Source organism: Oryctolagus cuniculus, chromosome 18 (assembly GCF_964237555.1).
Source record: "Oryctolagus cuniculus chromosome 18, mOryCun1.1, whole genome shotgun sequence".
NCBI classification, from domain to species: domain Eukaryota; kingdom Metazoa; phylum Chordata; class Mammalia; order Lagomorpha; family Leporidae; genus Oryctolagus; species Oryctolagus cuniculus.
This window is the reverse complement of record NC_091449.1, coordinates 55334442-55349586: the sequence shown is the minus strand read 5'-3', so window position 1 is coordinate 55349586 and position 15145 is coordinate 55334442. Positions and strand designations below refer to the sequence as shown.

Here is a 15145-nt window from a genome sequence, read left to right as displayed (position 1 = left end):
GTGAGTGTGGCATCCTCAGCGTCAAGGGTCTCGGCCGCCCCTTCGTCCTGCGCCCTGGATTTAGCAGATGAGAGGGCCAGGGGTTCACACCGCCCTGGATTTGGCAGATGAGAAAGGAAGGATCCTGGAAGTGGGGGTCGGGCCGGAGGGCAGGCCCGAGGGACCCCGCCGGGGCCTGGGGTGGGGGCGTGGCGGGCCGGGAGCTGCCGGGCGACGGCTCGTCCCGCGCCCTCGTAGCCACCGAACTTTTCGCTGTGGTCCTCCCTGGCCCGCCGTCTCTCCAGCCTTGGCCTGGGCCGGAGGGAGGCTCCGGGAGGTGGCCCCAGCGCCGCGGGAGGCGGACGGCCCCGAGGCCGGGCAGGCGGGGCGGGGCACCCGCAAGATGACCGCTGTGGTCGCCGAGGCCAGCCGCAGCCTCTGCCCGCCTCCGCGGACCCCCGAGCCGGCGGCCGCCCCTGCCCCCTCCTTTGTGTTGCCGGCGCTCCCGCCGGGTGCTGCAGGTGCGGCCTTGGAACTCACCCGCGGAACTTCGACCCGCCAGACCGGGGAGACACAGCCACCCTCCTCCTCCGTGGCACTAAGCTTAACGCCTGGTCTTAAGCAGCTCTTTGGGATGAGTGTAATTTTTTTTTTTTTTATTATGCCCATGTATTTATTACTTTTTGACTTTTTACTACGGGAGACTTCAGACACAAAAGAGTGTAATGAATTCCTTCCTTACCCAGCTTCCTAAATGGTTTACTTATGGCCAGTCTTGTTTCAGCACACTTATCATTACGTAGGTCTTTTTTATTTATTTTTTTAAAGATTTATGTGTTTATTTGGAAGGCAGATTTACAGATAGAGGCGGGGTGGGGGCGTGTCTTCCATCCGATTTTTTTTTTTAAGATTTATTTATTTTTTTGAAAGAGTTAGGGAGGGAGGGAGGGAGGTAGGTAGGTAGGTCTGTCTTGAGGTTTTCCATCCTCTGGTTCACTCCCCAGTTGGCCACAGAGGCCAGAGCTGTGCTGATCTGAAGCCCATGTGGGATGCCGGCACTCCATCAGCTGCTTTGCCACAGCGCCGGCCCCTGCATGTTTTAAATTTAGTAAAATAATAATTACCTTGTATTTATGTATGTCTCCCTCCCCATCCCCAAGTGGATGCCTTTTGACTCTGGTACCTACAAACCAAGATGGCAGGGGAACTTTTCGTAGGCTGCCTCAGAACCACATGTGCTGGAGGAGGAGGGCTTGGTAACAGTTATTAGCAGACAGAAGAGTGTTTTGAAAAGTCAGTGTTGGCACCACATTGTAAAATCATCCACTTTCTTTAATCTCACCTTAAAAAAAGTTGTTTCCATTATTTGAAAGGCCGGCAGAGAAAGAGATAATCTTGCATCCACTGGTTCACGCCCCAGATGCCAGCAACAGTCAGGGCTGTGCCACACTGAAGCCAGGAGCCGTCACCTGCTGCCTTCCAGGCTGTAGAAAGCTGGGATCAGAAGCAGAGCTGAGACTTGAACCCAGCACGCGGGGGCTGTGAGCATCCCAGACAGCTGCTTAGTCGCTGGTCAGGCACTCCTCCCCGAGTCTTCTGCCTTTAAAGTAGCCTTACTTTTTCTCCAAGTGATCTTTCATTCTCCTCCTTTGTTCCTGCACTGCTGTGCTTCCACGATCAGGAAGTCTGGAATCCCCAGCCTACAGTCTGCTTAGTTAAAAGCTGTTGTCTTGGGGCGGGTTGTGCAGTGGGTTAAAGCCCAGCCTGCAGTGCCGCATCCCACATGGCCGTTGGTGAGTTCCGGCTGCTCCACCTCCCATCCAGCTCTCTGCTGTGGCCCGGGAAAGCAGTAGAAGATGGCCTGAGTCCTTGGGTCCCTGCACCCATGTGGGAGGCCCGGAAGAAGCTCCTGGTTTCAGATCAGCACAGCTCCTGTTGTTGTGGTCATCTGAGGAGTGAACCAGTGGATGGAAGACCTCTGTCTCTCTCTCTCTCTCTGCCTCTGCCTTTCAGATAAATCTTTAAAAAAAAAAAAAAGTGTATTCTAAAGAAATCATTTCAAGTACAAGAAAAATAATGTGAACATAAGTGCTTATTTCAGCATTATTATGTCAGAAGGTTGGGGAGGTAATAAAATTATGAGTGGAATGTTAGGCAGCCATAAAATAAGTAGTATTTCTTTTTCTTTTTCTTTTTTTTGACAGGCAGAGTGGACAGTGAGAGAGAGAGACAGAGAAAGGTCTTCCTTTTGCTGTTGGTTCACCCTCCAATGGCCGCCGCGGCCTGCGCACCGCGCTGATCCAATGGCAGGAACCAGGTGTTTCTCCTGGTCTCCCATGCGGGTGGCAGGGCCCAAGCACTTGGGCCATCCTCCACTGCACTCCCTGGCCACAGCAGAGAGCTGGCCTGGAAGAGGGGCAACCGGGACAGAATCCGGCACCCTGACTGGGACTAGAACCCGATGTGCCGGCGCCGCAAGGCAGAGGATTAGCCTATTGAGCCACGGCACCAGCCCTCTTTTTTTTTTTTTAAAGATTTATTTGAAAGGCAGAATGAGAGAGGGAGCGACAGAGAGATCTTCTTTCACTGGTTCACTCCCCAAGTGGACACAATGGCCAGGGCTGAGCCAGGCTGAAGCCAGGAGCCAGGAGGTTCTTCTGGGTCTCCCATGTGAGTGACAGGGGTTCAAGCACCTGATTCACCTTCTGCTGCTTTTTCAGGCCATTAGCAGGGAGCTGGATTGGAAGTGGAGTAGCTGGGGCTTGAACTGGTACACATGATGGGATGATGGTTTTGCAGGCGGTAGCTTTACCTGCTGTGCCACAATGCAGGTCCCTAAAATAAGAATTTCAACTCTACTATGATAGTAAGTGATAGAAGGGTTTAATAGTGCTTAAAGTCCGTGAATACGCTTTGTAAAAAATGCCTTTTGGGGGGCTGGCGCTCCACTTCCTATCTAGCTCCCTGCTAATGTGCTTGGGAAAGCAGTGGGCCCCTGCACCCAAGTGGGAGACCTGGAAGAAGATCCTGGCTCCTGGCTTCAGATCGGCTCAGCTGCAGCCTTACCACCATTTGGAGAGTGAACCAGTGGATGGAAGACTTCCTCTCTCTCTCTCTCTTTCCTTCTCCCTGTAATTCTGCCTTTCAAATAAATAATTTTTTTTAAAAAAGAAAAACTGTTGATAAAAAGTATGCCGGTGCATTTTCTACCTTATTTTTATGTTAATTTGAGAAACAAGATAAAGTTCTTTAATAATGCTGTCCATTCCATTGTTGATAGCTTTTGTCTTGATGGTTTCTGAGTTGAGAAGTCTGCTTTCTTGTGAGTTGTGTGCGATTCTGCTGCTGGTCTGGTAGTTTTTCATTAGATTTCCATCTTGACTTGTTTGCCTAGTAGAGATTTGATTACAGTTTTGTGAAAATACAGTTAACTTCTGGCAGCTTGGACATTAAATGATTTTAAGGGATGTGTACAGTGTTAGTTTGGAAATGTCTTCTGGTGCCAGGTTGTGTGTTTCAGTTCTTACGTCGCATCTTCATATCTGTAGTACAGCGGTTGTACTAGATGTGTTATCAGCATATAGGAAAAAGTATCTGGAATAAATAATACGTTTCAAATAAATACAGAAGTTTATGTGTGTGTTGCAGAATATTTCTGTAGCCACTGTTGACTGTGCTCACTCCCCTCCCCGCTTGGAAGTTTTAGAACTGCAGACGTAGCCGGCGCCGTGGCTCACTAGGCTAATCCTCCACCTTGCGGCGCCGGCACACCGGGTTCTAGTCCCGGTTGGGGCGCCGGATTCTGTCCCGGTTGCCCCTCTTCCAGGCCAGCTCTCTGCTATGGCCAGGGAGTGCAGTGGAGGATGGCCCAGGTGCTTGGGCCCTGCACCCCATGGGAGACCAGGAAAAGCACCTGGCTCCTGGCTCCTGCCAGGATCAGCGCGGTGCGCCGGCTGCAGCGGCGGCCATTGGAGGGTGAACCAACGGCAAAGGAAGACCTTTCTCTCTCTGTCTCTCTCTCTCACTGTCCACTCTGCCTGTCAAAAAAAAAAAAAAAAAAAGAACTGCAGACGCTAAAGCGCATCCCTTGGGACATATTACCTTTTTGCTGTTTTCAGTTACTTTGAAAAGAGCGGAATCCCTACCTTTGGTAGTAGTTTTTCTCCCCAGATAAACTGGGCTGAAGGACAATCCATTATACCTTTTATTTAGAATGGAGACTTTAGCTATCTCCAAAAGGCTCAGAGAGCTGAGTGATCAAAGAGGGTCTGGATGGGTTTCTTGTGCCAGTGTTGAGGATTGAAGTAAAGTGAGGAATTGGCCGGCGCCGCGGCTCACTAGGCTAATCCTCCGCCTTGCGGCGCCGGCACACCGGGTTCTAGTCCCGGTCGGGGTGCCGGATTCTGTCCCGGTTGCCCTCTTCCAGGCCAGCTCTCTGCTGTGGCCAGGGAGTGCAGTGGAGGATGGCCCAGGTGCTTGGGCCCTGCACCCCATGGGAGACCAGGAGAAGCACCTGGCTCCTGGCTCCTGCCTTCGGATCAGCGCGGTGTGCTGGCTGCAGCACGCCAGCCGTGGCGGCCATTGGAGGGTGAACCAACAGAAAAGGAAGACCTTTCTCTCTGTCTCTCTCTCACTATCCATTCTGCCTGTCAAAAAAAAAAAAAAAAAAAAAAAAAAAAAAAAAAAGTAAAGTGAGGAGTTGGAAAGAGCCAAAGAGCCAAGGAGGGGCTGGCGTCGTGGCTCAGCAGTTTAAGCCACTGCTTGCAGCATCCATATGGAGCGCAGGTTCCAGTCCCTGCTCTGTGCTTCCTGTCCAGCTGCCTGCTAGGGGGTCTAGAAGGCCGTGGAAGGTGGCCCTAGTACTGAGTCCCTGCTACCCATGTGGTAGACCGGTGTGGAGTTCATGGCTCCTGGCTCCAGCCTGGCCCAGACCTGGCTGTTGAGGACCTTTGAGGAGTGAACCCGCAGATGGGAAGATCTCTCTCTCTCTCTCTCTGTGTATGTCTGTCTGTCCCTCTCTGTCTATTGGTTTGCATTTTTTTTTTTTTGCTGACCCATTGTGATTCTAGTAAAAATAATGGTGTTACACTAATAGAAGCAGATTATTATAAACAAGGTCAAATACTGAGGACTAGTCCTACAATCACTGGTTCTGTTCTTGTTTTGGAATTTATGGTGCAGTTGTTTACTTGTCAAATAGCTGTTTTCATGTCAGCCCCATTAGATTGTGAGCTCCTTGGATGTCTTATCTAGAGGGGCATAGTACAGTGCCTGATAGAATAGCCATTAATAAATGTTTGATGAGAAAATGAGTAATGGTAAAGGTGTTGAAGCATGAAGTGATCTTAGAATGACTTCTGAATTGTAAAAGAATTTAAAATTGAGTATCAATATGGTATGTATACAATATATTTACATAGATGTGTTTATGAACATACCCACCACATACACACCCAGAGTATTTGTAAACAATAAATGTTGACCAGAATATTTTATTAGATTTTAGGTTATTATTCCTGAAATTGGTAAGATAAATAAAATATTTTTTTTAAGATTTATTTTATTTATTTGAAAGAGAGTTACAGAGAGAGGTAGAGACAGAGGAAAAGGTCTTCCATCTGCTGGTTCAATCCCCAAATGTCCACAATGGCTGGAGCTGAGCCAATCTGCAGACAGGAGCCAGGAGCTTCTTCCCAGTCTCCCATGCAGGTGGAAGGGCCCAAGAATTTGGGCCATCTTTACTTTCCCAGGCTGTAGTAGAGAGCAGTCAGAAGTGGAGCAGCCAGGACTTGAACTGGCACCCATATGGGATGCTGGCACTGCAGGCTGCACCTTTACCTGCTACTCCATAGCGCCGGCCCCAAGATTTGTAAGCCTGGATTTGGTCCACATTTGTAAATGTTCCTTTGCATTGCTCTGTTGGGTGAAGTGTCCTGTAAATGTCCTGGGATTTGACACAAACATTAGACCCTTTGCTGTTCTGTCCCACAAATCTTAAAGGCTTTATTCACTGTTTTCCCCCTTTTATTCAGATTTGGTGGCGAGAGAACTCTATTTTCTGTATCACTCCCCGAATACCTCAATGGCCAGTACTGGGCGAGGCTGGAGCTGGGAGCTGGGAATTTCATCCAGATCTCCCGTGTGAGTGGCACAAACGTATCTGCTTGAGACATCATCTCATGCCTCCTAGAATGTGCATCAGGAAGCTGGAACTGAGAATGGGGCTAGAAGTTGAACCCAGACACCCTGATGTGCGTGGCAGGTGTTCCAACCAGAATCTTAACCAGCAGGCCAAATGCCAGCCCCATGACTTCCAATTTCAGTCACTGCTGTTAAATAATGTGTGAGGGAGTTTTGTCATCTTTATAATATAGTAAGAAGCCTTGATAGACTTGACTTAAAAGGGCAAGGGTCAACAAATCTAAAAACATTCATTTTCCCAGATATGCTTGTATGTGACTACATTTTAAAAAAATATTCATCAAATTAGAAGTATATAAGAGGCCAGCGCCACGGCTCAATAGGCTAATCCTCCACCTAGCGGTGCCGGCACACCGGGTTCTAGTCCCGGTCGGGGCGCCGGATTCTGTCCCGGTTGCCCCTCTTCCAGGCCAGCTCTCTGCTGTGGCCCGGGAAGGCAGTGGAGGATGGCCCAAGTGCTTGGGCCCCTGCACCCCATGGGAGACCAGGAGAGGCACCTGGCTCCTGCCTTCGGATCAGCGCGGTGTGCCAGCCGCAGCGTGCTGGCCGTGGCAGCCATTGGAGGGTGAACCAACGGCAAAAGGAAGACCTTTCTCTCTGTCTCTCTCTCTCACTATCCACTCTGTCTGTCAAAAAAAAAAAAAAAAAAAAAGTATATAAGAGAAAATGTTAAAGTTCTCCAACTATCCTCTCTTTTCCAGAGTTAAAACTATTAAAATTTCAGTATGTAGTTTTATAGGTCATTTTCCTATGTATTTTTATACATATATAAAGTGAGATTGTATTATATATGCTGTTTTATAGTTTGATTCGAAAGGAAAAGCTACATCTTTTTTTTTTTTTTTTTTAAAGGTTTATTTATTTGAAAGAGTTACAGAGAGGAAGAGAGAGAGAGAGAGAGAGAGAGAGATTGATCTTCCATCCCCTGGTTCACTCCCCAAATGGCTGCAACTGCTGGAGCTGGGCTGATCAGAAGCCAGGAGCTTCTTCTGGTTCTCCCACGTGGATGCAGGGGGCCAAACGCTTGGGTCATCCTTTGCTGCTTTCCCAGGCCATTAGCAGGGAGTTGGATTGGAAGCACCCACATGGGATGCTGGCACTGCAGGTGGCAGCTTTACCTGCTATGCCACAGTGCCATCCCCAAAAAGCTACATCTTAGAGGTCTTCCATTTCATTTATTCAGTAAATATTTGAATACTTGTTATGTACTAACATGTTTTAGAATGCTAGATTTTTTTTTCCAACTGTACTACAAGGATTCTATAAAATGGATCTCTTTCATTTTAAGATTAATTTATTTGAAAAGCAGAGTTGGAGAAACAGAGAAGGAGGGGCAGGGGGGAGAGAGAGAGAGAGAGAGAGAGAGACAGATTGATTTTCCATCCAGTGGTTCACACTCCAAATGGCCACAACTGCCAGGGCTGGGCCAGGTCAAAGCCAGGAGCCCAGAATTCCATTCAGGTCTCCCACATAGGTGGCAGGGGCCTACGCGTTTGGACCACATTCTGCTGCTTTCCCATGCTCACTAGCAGGGAGCTGGATTGGAAGTGGAGCAGCTGGGACTTGAATTGGTGCCCATTTGGGATGCCAGCTTTGCAGTCAGTGGCTTAACTTGGTGTGCCACAACACCGGCTCCAAACTACATGTGTCTTAATTTAATGAGTTCCTGATTGTAAGAATTTGGATTATTTCATTTGGGTGCATTCCTCTTTATTTATTTATTTATTTTGACAGGCAGAGTGAACAGAGAGAGAGAGAGAGACAGAGAGAAAGGTCTTCCTTTGCTGTTGGTTCACCCTCCAATGGCTGCTGTGGCCGGCGCACCGCGCTGATCTGATGGCAGGAGCCAGGTACTTATCCTGGTCTCCCATGGGGTGCAGGGCCCAAGCACTTGGGCCATCCTCCACTGCACTCCCTGGCCACAGCAGAGAGCTGGCCTGGAAGAGGGGCAACCGGGACAGAATCTGGCACCCCGACCGGGACTAGAACCTGGTGTGCCGGCGCCGCTAGGCGGAGGATTAGCCTAGTGAGCCGCGGTGCCAGCATGCATTCCTCTTTATAGACGTATTAATTATTCTTCAAGATAGCTATAATCTGAAAGAGTGCCCTTCAGAAAAGTTGTAACACTTGACATTCACATCAGGAGTTTGAGAATGCACCTGCTTCTTGACACACTCATCATCGCTGTTGTGTTAGTAATCATCATCACTGTTGTATTAATACTCTGTTGCAGATTTTTACTCAAATAGGGTTTACCTTTTGACTTATGGCTTAAGTCTTTTGTCATGTACAGTAATTTAACTTTGTCCTTAAAAGGCCTATTGCTTGTCCACTATAAAAATATTCTTTTATATTCATACTGATGTGATGATAGTTTCAAAACTTTTTTTTTATTTTTTTAAGATTTATTTATTTAATTGAAAGGCAGAGTTACACAGAGAGAGGAGAGGCAGAGAGAGAGAGAGAGAGAGAGAGAGAGAGGTCTTCCGTCCGATGGTTCACTCCCCAATTGGCCGCAACGGCCAGAGCTGTGCCAATCTGAAGCCAGGAGCCAGGAGCTTCTTTCCAGGTTTCCCATGCGGGTACAGGGGCCTAAAGACTTGGGCCATCTTCTGCTGCTTTCCCAGGCCATAGCAGAGAGCTGGATTGGAAGTGGAGAAGCTGGGTCTCAAACCGGCGTCCATATTAGATGCTGGCACTTCAGGCCAGGGCATTAATCCACTGTGCCACAGCGCTGGCCCCGACCCCATAAACTTTGTGTAACACATCGGTGATTTTACCATTCTTCCACCCAAGTGTCACCATAAATTTGGTGTTTGTTCTTGGTTCAATTTTAGCAGGATTCATGTTGCTTTCATAGTGGGTTTTTTCAAACTGATGTTTTTATCTTAGTGCCTCAAACTGGGTCCTTTCCAGACACTTTACTGATAAATTAGTATGAATTTATTTTGATGAAAAAAATGTTTAAATACATAGTTTTTTGTAACAGGCATTTTCAATGAATTTTTTTTTTTTTTTTTTTTTTTTTTTTTGACAGGCAGAGTGGACAATGAGAGAGAGAGACAGAGAGAAAGGTCTTCCTTTGCCGTTGGTTCACCCTCCAATGGCCGCCGCGGCCGGCGCGCTGCGGCCAGCGCACAGCGCTGATCCGATGGCAGGAGCCAGGAGCCAGGTGCTTTTCCTGGTCTCCCATGGGGTGCAGGGCCCAAGCACCTGGGCCATCCTCCACTGCACTCCCTGGCCACAGCAGAGGGCTGGCCTGGAAGAGGGGCAACCGGGACAGAATCCGGCGCCCCGACCGGGACTAGAACCCGGTGTGCCGGTGCCGCAAGGCGGAGGATTAGCCAAGTGAGCCGCGGCGCCGGCTCATTTTCAATGAACTTTTAAAAAAGATTTTATTATTTTTTTTAAGATTTATTTATTTATTTGAAAATCAGAGTTAACACAGAGAGAGAAGAAGAGGCAGAGAGAGAGAGGTCTTCCATCCGCTGGTTCACTCCCCAATTGGCCATAATGGCTGGAGCTGCACTGATCTGAAGCCAGGAGCTTCTTCTAGGTCTCTCACGTGGGTGCAGGGGCCAAGGACTAGGGCCATCTTCTACTGCTTTCCCAGGCCATAGCAGAGAGCTGGTATGGAAGTGGAGCAGCTGGGTCTCGAACTGGTACCAAATGGGATGCTGGCACTTCAGGCCAGGACATTTACTGCTTTCCCAGGCCATATTAGAGAAACCTGGATCAGAAGAGGAGCAAGCCGGTGCCACGGCTCAGTAGTCTAATCCTCCACCTAGCTGTGCCGGCACACCGGGTTCTAGTCCCGGTCGGGGCGCCGGATTCTGTCCCGGTTGCCCCTCTTCCAGGCCAGCTCGCTGCTGTGGCCAGGGAGTGCAGTAGAGGATGGCCCAAGTGCTTGGGCCCTGCACCCCATGGGAGACCAGGAGAAGCACCTGGCTCCTGCCTTCGGATCAGCGCGGTGCGCCGGCTGCAGCGTGCCAGCCGTGGCGGCCCTTGGAGGGTGAACCAATGGCAAAAGGAAGACCTTTCTCTCTGTCTCTCTCTCACTATCCATTCTGCCTGTCAAAAAAAAAAGAAACAAACAGACCCCTCTCTCTCTCTCTCTGTAACTCTGCCTTTCAAATAAATAAATTAAAAAAGAAAAAAGAAAAAAGAAGAGGAGCAGCTGGAACATGAACAGGTACCCATATGGGTTGCCAGCTCTGCAGGCAGAGGCTTAACCTACTAGTATACAACGCTGTCCCCTCAATGAGCTTTTATTAAAAAAAGAAAGTTATTTATTTGAGAGGCAGAGTTACAGAGAGAGGGAGGGAGGGAGAGAGAGAGAGAGAGAGATCTTCCAACTGCTGGTTCACTCCCCAGATGGCCTCAATGGCTGGAGCTGTGCCAATCCAAAGCCAGGAGCCAGGAGCTTCCTCCAGGTCTCCTAAGTGGGTGCAGGGGCCCAAGGACTTGGGCCATCTTCCACTGCTTTCCCAGGCCGTAGTGGAGAGCTGGATCATAACTGGAGCAGCCGAGACTCGAACCGGCGCCCATATCGTATGCTGGCACTGCAGGTGGCTTTACCCACCATGCCACAGCACCTGCCCAATCTTGCTTTCCAAGGGAGGAAATTACTTTGTTATTCTTTGGCTTTGATAGATATTCCAAATCAAATGCTTTCTGAGGTAGGCTTGGATTTGTCATTAGCTTTAATGTTAGTCCGTATATCTTAGAGTTGAAGTTTACATCTAGGAATGGCTGAATTTTTTTCTTTTAATTTATTATTATTTATTATTAATTATTTAAAAGGCAGAAGGAGATATAGGAAAAGACCTTCCATCCACTGGTTTACTCCCTACATGCCTGTAACAGCCCATGTTCAAACAGGCTGAAGCTAGGAGCCTAGAATTCCATTTAGGTCTCCCACATGGGTGGCAGGGATCCAAGCACTTAAGCCCTTACCTGCTGCCACCCAGGGTGCGTATTAATAGGAAACTGGAATCAAGCAGAGCCAGGACTTGAATGCAGTCACTCTGATAACGGATACAGGCATCTTAACTGCTGTGCCAAATAATTCCCTACCCCCCTTTTTAAAGCCTAGTCTTTATCTAGTCATAGGTGTTTTTCAGAATTTGAGTTATATTTATAAATTGGTTTTGCTTTCTAACTACATATCATATCATTAATTTTGTCATTCCAGTAAATGTTATTTAAAAATGTTTTAGTGCTTATAAAATTGTATCATAAATATCTCTATAGTTTGTTTACCAGGCAATTATAGTTCATTGTTCATATATTAGTTATTACAATTTCGGGGTGATAAATGTTTTCATATAAAAATCTGCACACGAATCTCTGATTGTTTCCTTAGGTTGTTCCTAGGAATGGAAGTCTATATCAAACTGACTTTTTTTTTTAAAGTTTTTTTTTATTTTTTTATTTTTTTTATTTGAAAGGCAGAGTTGCAGAGAGAGAGAGAGAGAGAGATCTTCCACCTGCTGGTTCACTCCCCAAACTGCTGCAGCAGCTTGGGGCGGGGGGAGGGAGAAAAGGAGGGAGAGAGAGAGGGAGAGAGGTCTTCCACTTGCTGGTTTACTTCCCAAACTGCCACAGCAGTTGGAGCTGAGCCAGGAGCTTCTTCCGGGTCTCCCATGTGGTGCAGGGGCCCAAAAACTTGGGCCATCTTTTGCTACTTTCTCAGACACATTAGCAGGGAGCTGGATGGGAAGTGGAGCAGCTGAGACTCAAACTGGCCCCCATATGTAATGTAGGTGGCAGCCTTACCTGCTGTGCTCTGTGGTGGCCACAAGAAGATTAGAGTATCTTTGAATGGATCTAAGTTTGATCATCTTTTCTGGGGCCAGTGCTGTAGCATAGAAGGTTAAGCCTCTGTCTGCAGTGTCAGCATCTCATATGGGTGCCAGTTTGAGTCCTGGCTGGTCTACTTCCCATCCAGCTCCCTGCGGATGCACCTGAGAAAGCAGTGGAAGATGGCCCAAGTTCCTGGACCCCTTCCCCATGTGGGATACCTGGATGAAGCTCCTGGCTCCTGGCTTCAGCCTGGCCCAGCCCCCACCGTTGAGGCCATTTGGGGAGTAAACCAGTAGATGGAAGATCTCTTTTTCTTTTTCTCTTCTCTCTGTATCTCTGCCTTTCAAATAAATAAATAAATCTTTTAAATAAGAAAATCTTTTCTGATCACCACCATGTTGAGATTTTTGTTAGAAGCAGTAGGTGTCTTTTTGTTTTCCTCTTTCCATGCCCAGTACCTGGATACTCATTTCATTTGTCACGAAGGTCTCAGTTCTGCCTTCAAAACAGATTTCAGATCTGTTTGCCTCTAGCACTACCACAGATAGGCACCCTGGTCTAAGCCGTTACTCTGTGTTTTCTGGCCTCTATCAGTAGACTTCTTGTTGATCCTACTTCCAGGATTATCCTTCTCTAGTCAGAACCTCTGCACTAGGTTTGTTGTCTCCAGTAATCCACCTCTAAGTGGGTCAGTTAATGAACTTGTTTTGACCTGAAAATGTGCTTGTGCTTCTGATTTTTCCAGGAGGAACAGCACAGCATGCTGGGTTCTGGATTTAAAGCTGAGCGTTTACGAGTCAATTTGAGATTAGTCATAAATCGTCTGAAACTATTGGAGAAAAAAAAAAGTGAGTACTACGTGATTACCAAGCCTTTTTCTTTTCCACAAGCCTCAGTGGGTGCTAGCACCCCAACAACAGGCTTTTGCCAGCTACTACTGTGATGTCTCAGGAATCTCGCCTTTTGTAACTAGTTAGACTGAACCACTTTGTTGTAGCAAAAACAACATGTACTTAACTGTTTAACCAACTATGGATTGCAAATATTTGGAAAAAACAAACTACATTTGTACTGAACATGCACAGACTTTTTTCTTATCTGTTTCCCCTAAATAATACATTATAACAACTATTTGTTAAGCATTTATGTTGTGATAGGTATTATAAGTAACCTAGAGATCAGATTTAAAGTATATAGGATATGGTGTCATGGGCTTTTTATGCACATACGTTAGTTTATACATGGGTACTTCCAGAAGTTTATGAAAAGATGGAATTAAAAGTGACAGTTTATTTTGGTGCACAAAAAGCATTTTGAAATTCATGCATAGTTTTTTCTTAATGCACATTTTCTACATATTATGGAAAAAAAAGTGTTTGCACCAAAATAACGAATTGAGCATCTAAAGATTTTGGTTTCCAGGGCAGGGGGTCCTGGAACCAACTCCTGTGGCTAATGAGGGATGGCTGTACACTGTATTTTAGAATAGGTACTGTGACTCCTAAGTTGGAACTCTCAGACTGTACTGTGGGTAAGTTCTCACCTGGACAGAGTGACAGAAAAAATAGAATAGGTGCTAAGGGATTATTATTACCTAGGATGTAGTAAAACCCTGAGTTCTCTCTGTTGGGGTAGCAGTCTGCCCGCAGGCCAGATCGCAGTGCACTACTGCTGTGTGACGGGAGTGGGGTTTGTGTCCTAGCGGAACTGGCCCAGAAAGCGAGGAAGGAGATCGCTGACTACCTGGCTGCTGGGAAGGATGAGCGAGCCCGGATCCGCGTGGAGCACATAATCCGGGAAGACTACCTGGTGGAGGCCATGGAGATCCTGGAGCTGTACTGTGACCTGCTGCTGGCACGGTTTGGCCTCATCCAGTCCATGAAGTAAGATGCTTTGAATCAAAAACTAAGTTACCTTTGGAATTGGAGATGGAATAACGTTGGTCATTTCTTTGTGCAGGGACTAGCACTATGGGACCCTGGTGTGCCCAGGGACTGTTTCCTCCCAGTCATTTGAAGGTGTGGTCTCCATGTAGATAATGTCTGAAATCAAGAGGCCTGAGTTTGAGTTTGAATGTTGGCTCTACCATTTCCTAACTTTGTGGACTTGGGCTCATTTCTTTTTTTTTTTAAAAAAAGATTTATTTATTTAATTGAAAGAGTTACACAGAGAGAGGAGACGCAGAGAGAGGTCTTCCATCTGATGGTTACTCCCCAATTGGCTGCAATGGTCAGAGCTGTGCTGATCCGAAGCCAGGAGCTTCCTCTGGGTCTCCCGTGCAGTGCAGGGGCCCAAGGACTTGGGCCATCTTGTACTGCTTTCCCAGGCCATAGCAGAGAGCTGGATCAGGAAGTGAAGCAGCCAGTTCTCAAACCGGCGCCCATATGGAATGCCAGTGCTTCAGGCCAGGGAGTTAACCCGCCGCACCACAGAGCCAGTCCCAGGCTTATTCCTTAGTTTGAGGTTCCCCACAAGTAAAATAGGTAAAAATGGCTGTCAAGTATAGAACTGTTGTGAAAAATCCAGTGAGACTGGTGAAGTAGCTTTAGATACTAATGAGTGTGTGACATAAAAAGTAGAGTTTTGTTTTAAAGAACTTAAGTCCCTTCCACCCCCTTTTTTTTTCAATCAGGGAGCTTGATCCTGGTCTGGCAGAATCTGTGTCCACACTGATCTGGGCTGCTCCTCGACTCCAGTCAGAAGTGGCTGAGTTGAAAATAGTGAGTACAGCCAGCTCAGTTACGTTTGCAGGTCTTCGTGTTAGTGGCAAGATGGGTGTAAGTTGTTTCTGCTTGTTGGGTCAGGTGTCTTGTATCCCTCTATGCAGCTTTTGAACCAAGCTTTGTAAATTTGTTTCTACTTTTCAGGCTTCATTATGGAGGGGAGCAGTGTTTTACAAACTTGAATTTTTTTTTAAGAAGCAAAGTTTTGTGTACAGCAATTTTTGTTATTTAACATCATACAAATTGAAAACTTTATATAGCTGTAAAGCTGTAAAGCTAACATTTAAGTGACAGATGTTTTACTTCCTTCATTAGTTCATTAAGTATTAGTTGAATGGATGTTATGAACTAGGTTAGTACTGGGGATAATGGTGGTGATCGGTGTTTGACACCAGCCAGGTTCTTGTAACTTAGGGTCTGACGGAAGAGACATGTTA

The 15145-nt window shown here is 47.1% G+C and overlaps 1 protein-coding gene across 4 annotated transcripts in view; it reads left to right on the top strand.

Moving 5' to 3' along the window:
- The window catches only part of IST1 (IST1 factor associated with ESCRT-III), a 36448-nt gene that overhangs the window by 11616 nt on the left and 9687 nt on the right, over positions 1 to 15145 (top strand). For 2 of the 4 annotated variants that reach the window (XM_070062696.1, XM_008257561.4), the window contains exons 2-4: positions 12731 to 12833; positions 13688 to 13868; positions 14618 to 14705. In XM_070062696.1, the coding sequence (XP_069918797.1) occupies positions 12746 to 12833; positions 13688 to 13868; positions 14618 to 14705 (357 nt within the window). In that variant the 5' untranslated portion in view covers positions 12731 to 12745. Of the gene's footprint in view, positions 1 to 6011; positions 6121 to 12730; positions 12834 to 13687; positions 13869 to 14617; positions 14706 to 15145 lie in introns of all 4 variants that reach the window. The other 2 variants (XM_051846982.2, XM_070062697.1) reach the window with 2 other exon arrangements.